The sequence below is a fragment of the Sordaria macrospora genome, chromosome 1 (assembly GCF_033870435.1).
Source record: "Sordaria macrospora chromosome 1, complete sequence".
Taxonomy (NCBI): domain Eukaryota; kingdom Fungi; phylum Ascomycota; class Sordariomycetes; order Sordariales; family Sordariaceae; genus Sordaria; species Sordaria macrospora.
Window position 1 is genome coordinate 6894209 of NC_089371.1, and position 11731 is coordinate 6905939.

General features: G+C 52.5%; 3 protein-coding genes across 3 annotated transcripts; 1 reads left to right on the plus strand and 2 right to left on the minus strand.

The window, feature by feature from the left end:
• Positions 1–3880, plus strand: SMAC4_00177 (uncharacterized protein; the record flags this gene model as incomplete). Its single annotated transcript, XM_003351587.1, has 5 exons — positions 1–39; positions 95–750; positions 811–1719; positions 1828–3048; positions 3217–3880. The coding sequence occupies 5 exons, from the start codon at positions 1–3 to the stop codon at positions 3878–3880; spliced, it is 3489 nt and encodes a 1162-aa protein (XP_003351635.1).
• A 985-nt stretch (positions 3881–4865) lies between these two features.
• SMAC4_00178 (uncharacterized protein) lies at positions 4866–7482 on the minus strand. The gene has a single exon (XM_003351588.2). The coding sequence runs from the start codon at positions 7439–7441 to the stop codon at positions 5345–5347; it is 2097 nt and encodes a 698-aa protein (XP_003351636.1). The 5' UTR covers positions 7442–7482; the 3' UTR covers positions 4866–5344.
• A 398-nt stretch (positions 7483–7880) lies between these two features.
• SMAC4_00179 (uncharacterized protein) lies at positions 7881–11173 on the minus strand (the record flags this gene model as incomplete). Its single annotated transcript, XM_024655214.2, has 3 exons — positions 7881–10261; positions 10372–10431; positions 10516–11173. 3 exons carry the CDS (start codon positions 11171–11173, stop codon positions 8220–8222), a joined length of 2760 nt encoding a protein of 919 aa, XP_024510986.2. The 3' UTR covers positions 7881–8219.
• Positions 11174–11731: the final 558 nt, after the last annotated feature.

An 11731-nucleotide genomic window follows, 5' to 3' on the forward strand; every position in this document is an offset into this window, starting at 1 on the left:
ATGGCCAGCCGCGACGAGTGGATGCGATTGAGCGCTATGGTACAAAACTCCTATCCTCTCTTTGTTGGCCTTATTGCTGACACAGTCTTCACAGAGAGACGAGATTGTCCGCAGCAATATATTCGTCAAGCTCGAAGATGGCGACGGATGGAAGTCAAACCCTGAAATCCCCACGGCCAAGGAGATCCTCCTTCTCCAGAAAGAAGCCGAAGGTCTTCCTGACAACCATGTAAACAAGCCCTGGAAGTCGAAGGAGGACTATTTGAAGGCTCAGTACGAGATCCTTCGTCGCGAGGGCACTGAAGGCTTGCGATTTGCAGTCAACAATTACATCTGGAACAATAACAACGGACTGCGCCAGGATGACGATGACCACAAGTTCGTCTATAATCAGGTCCGCATCAAGTCGTACGTCATGACAACATTGGGGCCTCTTGCTCGCGTTGAGTTCATGTCACAGCGAGCCATCAAATGGCTCAAGTCCGGCCGCCTGAAGCCTGGCAGTCTCCTTGCCATCACGACCAAGGCCGACAAGTTCAAAACCATTTGCAAGGTTGCTGTGGTAGCCCAAAGGCCGTACTTGCTTGGCCTTGATCAAACCCCTCCACTCGTCGACATCATGTGGGGCAACCCAGAAGAAGACGCTGTCTTCGACTGTGATCTCGAGCTTGTTATGATTGAGGCCCGGCACGGCTACTTCGAATCCTCGCGTCATTCTTTGGTCGGACTACAACTGGCTGCGCAGGCAGAGTATGTATAGCGTAGACCCCCAGGCTGAGATGGACCATAGGCTAATGATGATTTTTCTAGTACCCCTATCGACAAGTACATCACCGGCAATCACCAGAAAAATGAGACACCATGCTTCATATCCCAACATCCAGTTATGGACTTCTCTTCTGTTTTGCGCCAACCGCTTGCAGACCCCAACAGGCTCAAGTCCCTGCGCGAGTTCAACGTACTCTCTGGATCTCTCCCAGTCCCAGATGATGCGGAGGACATCAGCATTCTCGACGCCTCGCAGTTATCCGCCCTCCATCAAATGGTCTCCCAGGAGCTGGCCATCATCCAAGGCCCTCCAGGAACTGGAAAGACTTTCACCTCGGTGGAGGCAATCAAAGTCATGCTTGCGAGTCGTCGGAAGCGTCCAGGGTCCAACCCACCGCTCATTGTTGCTGCGCAGACGAATCATGCCTTAGATCAGCTACTTGGCCATTGTCTTGACGCGAACGCAAAGATTTTGCGTCTTGGATCGAGAAGTGACAGAGAGGACATGAGGCCTTACAGCTTGTATGAGGTCCGCCGCAAATGCTCTCGTGGTGGGGGTGGTAAGCGGTTCAGAGAACTCGAGGGTAACCGCCATACCAACATCGACGGAGTAGAGGCGCTGGTTAACAGTGTTTTTGGGGACAGTCTCATCGATCCACGCGAGCTTCATACACATGGCATCATCACCGAAGAACAGCTGGAGTCACTGTATGATGAAGAACTGGAGACATGCCCGGAGCTGGAGAAGCTTGGTCCTTTCTCCTTATGGCTGGGAGACTCCCGAATCCCGGCCCGGATTATTCGTGACAGGCAGCCTCTGGTATCAGAAATTCTGGAAGCTGACGAAGATTTCGACTACGAGCGTGACGTGGAGAACATCGCGTACGATGAGGAAGATGCAGACAGGATCAACGGCAGGGAAATCAAGCTGATGCATGTATGGACCGGAAAGTAAGTTGACGGCTTCCTGATATTCTCTTGTACTGCTCATTTGAGTTGTGCGTTTATTTGTGGCACCCATTGTATCTGGTTTCAGTGATATTAACAATATTCAAACAGGGAGCCCGGGCACTTCAAAACCTGGAATCATCGTGCACAACGCTTGCTCAGAGAGAATCGCAACCTCTTTGACATACCCGAAGAGTGGAGGGGCGCAGTTTACCAACACCTTCAGTCTAAATTGGTACAAGCGACAACCCCGACACTGGCTCAGCTACTGGCCAAATACGTCGATATATGCAAGCAGCGCAGAGCACTCAGAGCTCGGCAAGATATCGACATGGTCTTCCAACAAGATATTGCGGTCATCGGCTGCACAACAACCGGCCTCACCAAGTATCGCGCGTTCCTGGCCGGGTGTCAGCCCCTTACCCTACTCATCGAAGAAGCTGCCGAAACGAGGGAAGGCAATATCACCTCGGCTCTATATCCTTCCCTTCAACAACTAATTCTGGTTGGTGACCACCAACAGATGTCGCCTCGATGCGATATTCGATGGCTCGGCCAACACCCTTACAACTTGAACGTCTCGCTGTTTGAAAGACTCATCAACCTTAGCATGAATCATATCATGCTCAATAAACAGCGCCGTATGAGGCCAGAGCTGAGGCGCATAGTTTCTCCATTCTACGACAATCTACAGGACCACTACAGCGTTCTGTCACCACAAGCACGTCCCGATGTCCCCGGGATGGGTGGGCGTAATTGCTGGTTCTTTGATCACCAATGGCTTGAGGACACGAACTCTGACAACAGCAAGCTCAACGACCAAGAGGCTGAAATGATCACCCTATTCTTTGTATATCTTGTCGCCAATGGTGTGTCTAGTGACAAGATAACCATCTTGACATACTATAGGGGCCAGAGAAGTCTGATCCTTAGGAAGCTGAAGGGGCATCCATCGCTTACTGGTTGTTACTTCAACGTCTTTACGGTGGACTCGTACCAAGGTGAAGAGAATGATATTATTCTCTTGTCCTTGGTTCGTAGTCCTCATCCAGCCTATGGCTGCAACATTGGCTTTCTTGACAACCCACACCGAGCTGTGGTTGCCATCAGTCGTGCTCGGCAAGGGTTCTATATGTTTGGCAACGTCACCAACTTGGTCGAGGCCAAGATCGAATCAACTCTCTTATGGCTTACTATTTTCAAGAGATTTGAGGATCAGGGCATGGTCCACCGAGAGCTTGGACTTCCTTTGGTATGCCAGAATCATGGGAACGAGGTCTGGATCAAGGACCTTGATGATTGGGCCGACAACGCTGGTGGCTGTCACGAAAGGTGTCAAGAGACTAGGCCTTGTGGTCATCCTTGCACTCTGAGGTGCCATGCTATTCCGCATGAAAATCTTCCTTGTAGCAGTCCATGCTTCCAAATCGTCCCTGAGTGTGGACACCCCTGTGACGGTCTTTGCGGCGAAAGATGTTTCCACAACTGTAAGGCCTTTAGGCAGGCAAAGGCGTTGGCCAAGCAAGCGCAGAGACAAGGAACAGGATCACCAAAAGCGAAGACCATTGAAGATCTTTTGCTCCAACATGGTGCTCAAGACTTTGGACATGAGGAGCCGGTCAAACGCAAAACCCCTACGTTAACAGGGAGTCCTCATGGGCGTTACAGCCATCTTGGGGAAATGCCATTGCGTCCTCTGATCGGTAATTGGGAGAATGCCGAAGCCGTAATCCAGCAGCAAGACAGGCAGCTTGACGAGGAGCTGGCGAAGCGGAACGGGGAGTGGCTCAGCCAGAATCATTACATGCAAGACCGATGGATGCCAACGGGCGTCGATGCCTCGGGCACCCGTATCCGAACCGGTCCAACTATCACGCGTCCAACTATCACTCAATCCCTCCAGTTTTCAAACGAGTTGCCGGTCACGACCTCCACAAGCGCTCTGACGGCTAGTTCCGAGATTACTTTGCGTGCTGGCTCTGGTGTCGGTCCAATCTTTGCGCCCGCATCGAACCAGTTCCCGAAGATCGCCGCTGTCGCTCAGCCCGAACCTTTGATTCAATTTGAAGAATACGACTCTTCTGCTCCTGCGTCCGGCATTGAGAATGAGGCAACAAAAGAGTTGGAGGTCGTTGAAGAAGAGGACCTAATTGATTTGGCTTAATGGGCGTGTGTCTCTTCAAAGATAAGTTGGCAAGCAAGCGACTACTCCGCCAAAGCTCTTCGCTCTGCAGCTTCAAGTTGTGAGCTGAAGAAGGGAAGAAAACAAAGAAAATGAGAAGGAATATCAATGAAGAAAGGGCAAAAAAAGAACAAGGAAAAGAGCAAAAGGGAGGGCAAGTGATAGAAAAAGGAGGGAGGAAAATGAAGAGAAAACACACAAAAGAAGAGAGGAGAGGTACTGCAAGTACAAGAATTTCCGTGGTTGGAAGGAGCCTGTTGATGCGGAGTGTGTCCCAGCACAGTTTTCTTCGAAGGGGAAATGGAGTGGGCGGAAGACCCAAGAGGGGCAATAATAAGGAATATTTCCGTGGGGGAAGAGGGTCTCGGTATGTAGCTGAGCTGGAATGTAACAAGAAATTCTATAGTCTGTGTCCTGCTCCATTGCTTCATTGTGATGTGTGAATAGTACTAGAGGTACCTGTTCGTATCTAACTATCCAATGTTGATGGAATCTCACGGCAGCAGAGATGGAGGAATATAGACAAGTTCAAAATAATGACTGAGCACATACCTACAACAATAGATGGTAGAAAACTCCGGATCCATTCCGCTCTCCCGTTTGAACATAATTCAACGAGGCCCTAAAGTGTGGGCGCGTGAGTGCATTTCAAAAAGAAAGAAAACAGGGGAGCACTCTTGAGAAGAAATGACAACCAAAGAATGTCCACTTTATCAAATAGAAGGGAGACTTTTCGTGTATATTATTATAGTGCTTCACTGCAGTTGCTACCTCTTGATGCAAGTAAAAACTGTGATTTCGAGGATATAGCGTTCGAGTGTCTGAACAGCAGCTCTGTTTCCTACCGAACGATTAAGATCGCTCACAATAGGTTGCTCAAACCATTGCTATAGACCGCCATAACCGCTAAGAGAATTGGAGGTACAGTCGAACCCTCTGAAACCGCCAGTTATTCTAGTGCATAGGATCTTGCTCTCTCAATTATCCTTTTCAGGGTCAAACTGCGCTCTAAGAATCTCATATACGCTACTTATTACATAGACTTTCCCAGTCTGTGTTACATACAGTTCTAGGGGGTTCGACTTGCAAGCCATGGTAAACCCTCCACGACAAAGGCACGAAGCAAATCCTACTAGGTATTGAGTAGAAAGAAAGGGACGGCTTGTCGTAAATTAAAAAGAAACTGTAGAGCAAATAATATCCAAAACGCAAAGAGAAAGCCCAAAAAGACCCAAAAAATGCAAAACACTGAAGAAAAGCTCTGTATCAGCCAAAGTTAATGTGTCCCTCCTCCTCCCATCATTTACCCCACAACCCACTAAGCACCTCATTGACAACTCGGTCTATGCGGCTATTCCCCATAATCATAGCAATTTCCAACTTCCCTTCGGAGCCTTTCTCCCGTTCCTTCTATTCCTTCATGTGCAGCTTGCCCTCGACAGTGTCCTACTTCACCGGCGAAATCTCGTACCCGATCAACACCTCCGTGCTCGTACCATCCCAGCCCCTCGTGCCCGCCGCCGAAATCATGATCCTGCTCGTGGGATCGATATACAAGGACGAGATGACGCCCGCTTTCGGAGGGCCCGGCACAACCACGAAGGGAACCTTGGAGTGCTTCGTCGCTTGCGTCTCACCCTGCAGGTCCCACAAGCGCAAAATGTCGTGCGACGCGCAAATAATGTGTCGCCCGTTAGCCATGGGTCGCACGCAGCTGACTGCTCCACTGCCGTTGGGGAACTTGAAGGTTCGCTCGGGTTGCCACCCGCCCCGCGCCTTGTGGATGCTGAATTCTTCGACGGTGCCGTTGCGCCGGCCGGCGTAGATCCAGTTGCCGTCGACGGACCAGCAGGCGCCCATGCACCAGGGTGGGACGCCGCGGCGGTTGCCGATGCGGGCGACGGGGTCGGGGACGCGGCGGTCCCAGATTCGGATGGTGCCGTCGATGGAGGCGGCCATGAAGATGTTGGGGGATGTTTGGGTGTCGTCGTTTTGAGCAGCGGGAGGGGGGGCTGTGTTGAAGACGATACTCGGAGAGGCGGGGGCGATGGGCTCAAAGGGGATGGGTTCGTGGTCGGTTGGGGGGACGGGATTCTGGTCTTGTTGTGGTTGTTGTGTTTGGGTTTGTTGCTCGGATATTGCGGCTGCTTGGTGTCCGGAGTCTGACATTGTGTGGCTGGAGTCTCCATTAGATATGTCCATGTTCATGGCCCCGTTCTCGGCGGGCCCGTTGGCATCAGGCCCGGGTCCGTGGGCAGCGTCGTTGGTGTCCGTTAGGGGTTCGGCATCGCCCATGGGGAAGTCGTCGGTGTGCTGCCCTTGGTTATTCTGTTCCTCCTTGAGTTCCATGCCCATAGCTCTGGAAAACTCGTTGTCGTCTTCATCATCCCCAAAGGCATTCCCACCGCCTATTGTTTCGTTATCCCCGAAGAGTGACCCTGCGGGACTACCGAACAGAGACTCGTGTTCTGGGGACGGGACATCATTCGCGGCGCCGTCGTTCGCGTTGGATTGTCCTGTCGTGTCCATGTCTCCATTTGCGCCGTTCGAGAAAAAGCCATTCATGACTGGCTTTAAATCGTTACTCTCGAAGGTGTCTGTTATGATCTCGGGATCGCTGGCCACGGCTGGAATCGGGGCACCCGAAGTCGGTCGTAGCTCGATAGCTGCTATCTGCCCACCACTGCCCTCAAACCGCCGTATAACCGACCCGTCGTTGAGGTCCCAGTCCAGCACTGTCTTGTCCCAACTTCCGCTCAGCACGCTCTTTTCGTCAGGGGCCAGTTGTAACACGCTAACGGCATTGGTGTGGCCATTGGTCCGTAGACAGTGTATCCTCTTTCCCTCGTCGTGCCTCACGCTCTGTAGGTTGATGCCACCACTTTCTAGGCCACTCAGCGCCCATAAGGCCTGACGGTGAACTGCCAAGCTGTATACCGGTGACAGGATCCTGTCGTCATCTCTGGTGTTCTGGCCTGTCCACTCCTGGTTGTCCCAATAGCTCATGAGCACCCCGGACTTGACAACACTGTCGACGAATGGGTGTTTCTGGGCAACTGTGAGCTGCTGCTTGCCGTTAATGGTGCCGATACCGTCAAACTTTCGGATATAGCCGTCGGATCCGCCCGTCAACCAGTAGCGCATGTCGGGCGTGACGGCTACGGCGTTGATGCTGGTGGCTTGTGGAGCAGCCATGGTAGGAACGATGTCGTAAGTGGAAGCTGTAATGTACTCTGGTCGTATCGTCGGTCGCCATTTTACCCCTGATCCTGAGCCTGAGGGTGTCGCGGAGACGCGTCTAGCTGTTTGGGACGTGGTTTGGTCGGGTGCATTTGGGTCGTGGGCGTTTTGTGCTTGGGATTCATCCTCTGCTTCAGGTTCGGGCTCTGGATCTCGCTCGGGCTCGTCTTGCTCTTCCTGTTCTTCGTCGTCGTCTTCGTTAAAGTCTTCGCCGTATGTGTCGTTCTCGTTGTCATCAGCGTCCTCCATGAGCTCGTCCTGCTCGTTGTCGGAGCTGCCATATTCTCGATCGTCTTCGTCCATTGTGCGTGTTGGTGGTAAATTCGTGGAGTGGTTCGACTGTGGTGGTAGTTATGCCGGGTATATATAGTCAACGCATTCGATGTCGTGTGACTGTGCTGTACGTGAACCAAGGACGTGGGGGTGTTTGTTGAGGACAAAAGATGATGACGGGAGAAAGAAGCTCCAAGTCTTGGTTGTTCCCGAATCAAAGCTACCTTAGAGGTACTTGACATGCAACTGCGGCAGGCATTGATAAAGTTAAAGGTCCAGCCTGGGTGTTAAGGTTTAGCGGATCAGCAGGGCGGAACGCTTAACACCCTGCACCCCACCGATTGCCATCCCAACGGTAAATCAACCAGACAACAGATGCCGGGCAGTCCCTGAGCTGCCCTGTTACACAGGGGCCTTTAACGGGCAGGCAAGAACAACTGCCCAATCACATGCAAGGTCATCAAGGTGCTCGTCAACTAGGACGGATACTTAGCTAGGTATTCAACTCTGGGATTATCAGGTACAAGGTATCTTGCTAGCTATCATGATGCGAAACAGAAAGTCGAAATATGCGTCAAATGGAAATAAGACAGTAATGAGATGGAAATAAGATCCAACATGCATCGCAAAACACCTAAAAACGACCGGAACCCCGAGCGAACAATGCAAACGCAGAAAACCATAACCTTGAAACAATGAGGGCCTTATCCATCTCTGCCCCGGGTATGTATCCTCCTCTTCTCAACTCCCATTCTTGCTTTGTAAATATGGCTTAGGGTAGTGCTGACAAAAACCCCGTAATCCAGACTCAGTCAGTCATTTCCAGCCCCGTCTCGCCTTCGTTCAGCACGACCACCACGTACCGCTTCGACCCTTCCGGTAGCTCTTGCTCGGCCGTCTCGCCTGTCGTCTCTTCCGTGATGTGCATCGCGTGATCATGCAACTTCGGATCCACCTGCGACAATATCTCAGGTGTGTTATCGTGATTGATGACCACAATATGGTGTGGCCGACTCCGGAGTAGCTCAGGCGGGGCCGCGCCCTCTTCAAACACCACCACGTGCTTCCTGGAACTCGAGGAGATGTCGGTGACGTAGCGGTTCCCGGTAGCTAGGAGAGGATCCGTTTCAGGCAGATGAGGAACTTGCTTCATAAGCGCGAGACGCTCGGGGTGCTTGAGACGTGCCGGGACCGGTATGTCGGTCTCGAGGGATGCTTGGAAGCGGACTTGGGAGGAGGAGGCTGTTGAGCCGTCCGACATGAAGCTTTCGCCTGGCGGCATTGTGGACTGCGTGGTCGTGGCAAGAGAGAAGTTGTCTATACTGAACTGTCGGCGGCGGGCCTTGGTTGCGGAGGTGCTGCTTGATCCGGATGTCATGTTGCTCTGCTCCGTTTTGGGAGGAGCATGAAGGACCCCATTCTGAAGTTTACCAAGACCCCCATTCTGGCTTGTATGGGCATCTTGATAAGAGTAAGGCGACCTGTCGGACGGATCATGCTTGTCCTGGAGCAAAGGTGCCGCCTCCTCGTCGGACGAATCTGCGGACGATGATGTTCTAGCGCTCTCGAAATCCGCATCGGTAAGCAACCCGCCCAAGAAAAACAATGCGGTTAGTCCGGCGCACCCGCACAACCATGAGAGTGTCGTAGTCAGACCTGTCCACCCAGAAACTCCCATGACGGTTGCAACAATCAGCGGACCAACGAAGCTGCCCCAGGCATTGGCGAGACTAGGAAGACTCTCGGCCTTTGCCGCACCGGTTGAGAGGCCGCCGACTCCAATTACATCATCTCCTCCGGCGACTGCTTCGATAATCTCCTTCACGAGCGGCTCGCCGCAAAGACCCAAGGCTACGGAGATCCAGCCAAGGGTAGCCAGTAGAGCCGTCTGAACGGTCATCTTGTTCTGAGTCAAACCGCCCAAACAAGTAAAAGCCGGACCGGCCGCGATGAAGCCAAATGCTGTCAAGAGCCGAGAGGCCTGCGCGTACCGATTCGTAAGAGGAGTCGTTAAAAGACCGACCAAAGCTGCCGGAGCCGAAAGGGGGACGAAGACGAAGCCAGCGGCAGCCATAGGCCAGTCGAATGTCCGCTGCACGAAGATCGGCAACACACTCTGTAGCGCCGAACCGATCAGACTGAGGGCGACGTATCCTCCCATCGGTACAATGAGGCGCAAAACAGACGGGTGCAGGCCGAGTGCTCCCTTCTGAGGAACAGTGACCTCGGAAGCCGCTAAGCTGGGTCGTCTCGTCGACTGGCGTGAGACATGGCCGGGAGACACTTCTCTTGAGGAATACCCGCCGCGGGAGGAGAGAGTCCCATAATTCTGAGAGTCTTCCTGAGAAGTCAGAAGCCCCTCCGCCTCATGTCGATCGCCTCTTGTCCGCGGATACCTTCCCGGGGGCGTGACAACCGCCACGAGCCCGCCAAACACAAGCGTCAAAGCGATGATCGCATAAGCCAGCGTAAACACGGCCGCCTGTCCGCCAAAGAAACCATGCAGCAATCCCGCAGATACCGGGCCGATCGAGATGGCGAAACTCTGGATAAACGCGGGCGTCATCCATGTCAACACGTCGACAGCAGTGGTTCCATCATCGTCTTCATGCTCTTCGTCGTCATCTTCGTCATCTTCGCTGCTGTAAGTCAAGACCACGCCGGCCACCAAGCTGGCGCTAGCTCTCGCAATTGCCACACCTGCGATACCGTGTAGGGCGCGCGAGAGGACGAGGAAGAATAGGTTGGAGTGGAACTGCAAGAGGACAAAGGAGCCTGCTGCTAGACCGAGCCCGCCGAAGAGGAGGACCCAGAGGAGAGGGCCTTGGCGGGTTAGGTAGGGGACGGATGCTGAACAACAACAACAAAAAAAAAAAAAAAAAGGAAACATGTTAGCAACATTCAATTAAGCAAAGCCTTGTTGTGTGCCCGCATTGGGGACGGTGTGATGGATGACTTACAATATAATGCAGCGAATGCGCCACCATATGTTGAGATGAGGATTGATGTCCAAAATTGCACTGAAAAATGGTAACATCAAATGTCAGCCCAACCAATGTCTCAATCAACAAGCGCAACAACGGCATTGGACCGACCAAACATACCATGTTTATGGTGTACTCCGGCCCTGGTTTCTAGAATCGTAGGGATAAGAGGGATCAACAGTCCCGTCAGAAAAGCATCGGTAAACTGGGCAGCTTTGGCGACTGCTATGAGAAGCGACATTGTGGCATTGATGTCTGGTTGAGTGAAGCCGCCGAAGGTGATGGTGTTGTTGTCATGAGAATACGGAGGTCGACGATGGTGGCTGTAGTGGCCTCGACCGTCAAATCCTGTAATTTGTTGTGGATGATAGTAATTGGCTTGGTTGTTGTTGTTGTTGTTGTTGTTGTTGTTGTTGTTGTCGTCGTCGTCGTCGTCGTCGTCGTCGTCGTCGTCGTCGTCGTCGTGGTGGTCAGGGGTGCTGCTGCTGCTGGGATCCTCCCCGGTATAGATGGCGAGGGTCGGTGGTGGTGTTATTCGGTGCGGGGAGGAGGATGGCGGGTGCCCTCGTGGTCTGCTGCCGGACCTTCCGGACGTTATCGTCGTCGAGTGCTGCTGCCACTGCGACTGCGACCAGAGAATGGCCTTGGAAAACAGGCTGGGCTCGTTTTCGGAAGCCGGTGTTGTTTCTTCATGTTGTTTTGAAGTTGAGATGATGGCAGCGTCTGGTGGGTCAGAGTTTGCATCTGCATGGGCGGGGCCTGTTGTTGGAGCGTCCATCCCGTCTGTCTTCGTCCCAGCTTTTTCCGGCCTTGATATTGGATATCTCGCCCTTGTTCTTTTTTTTTCCCCTCTCTCTCTTTGGATCGCCCAGTTGTTTACAGGCTAGCCCCGTACTGGAGGTCGAGATAAGAGAACGTCGCGCGTTTCGTGTAACCACCTCGGGAACCCGAAGAAGGAGGGGTGTTAACACCACAAGTGGTTGAGACTCCAATTATCCCGGCGTCACACGGCACAACCGAACGTTTTCGTCGCTTTTCGCTTCTTCGATTCTCTCGGCCTGTTGTTGTTGGCTCTTTCTAGAGCTCTCTCCGCAGCAGTAGAGGTAGCTTTCCGCGATGCATCATGTGGGTAAAAGAGGAAGAAGATGAAGAAGAAAACAAAACGAGAAAAGGACGGGACAAGAAAAGATAGGCATATGCCTCTTTCAAGGGTCTCATGAACTTTGTCCTTGTTGTTGGCTGTCTGGGTGCCTCTTCTTTTATCTTTGAAGCACCACCACTACCACCCATTCACAATCACAAGCGGGATCCGAACCCTTGGAGCAGCACAACATGT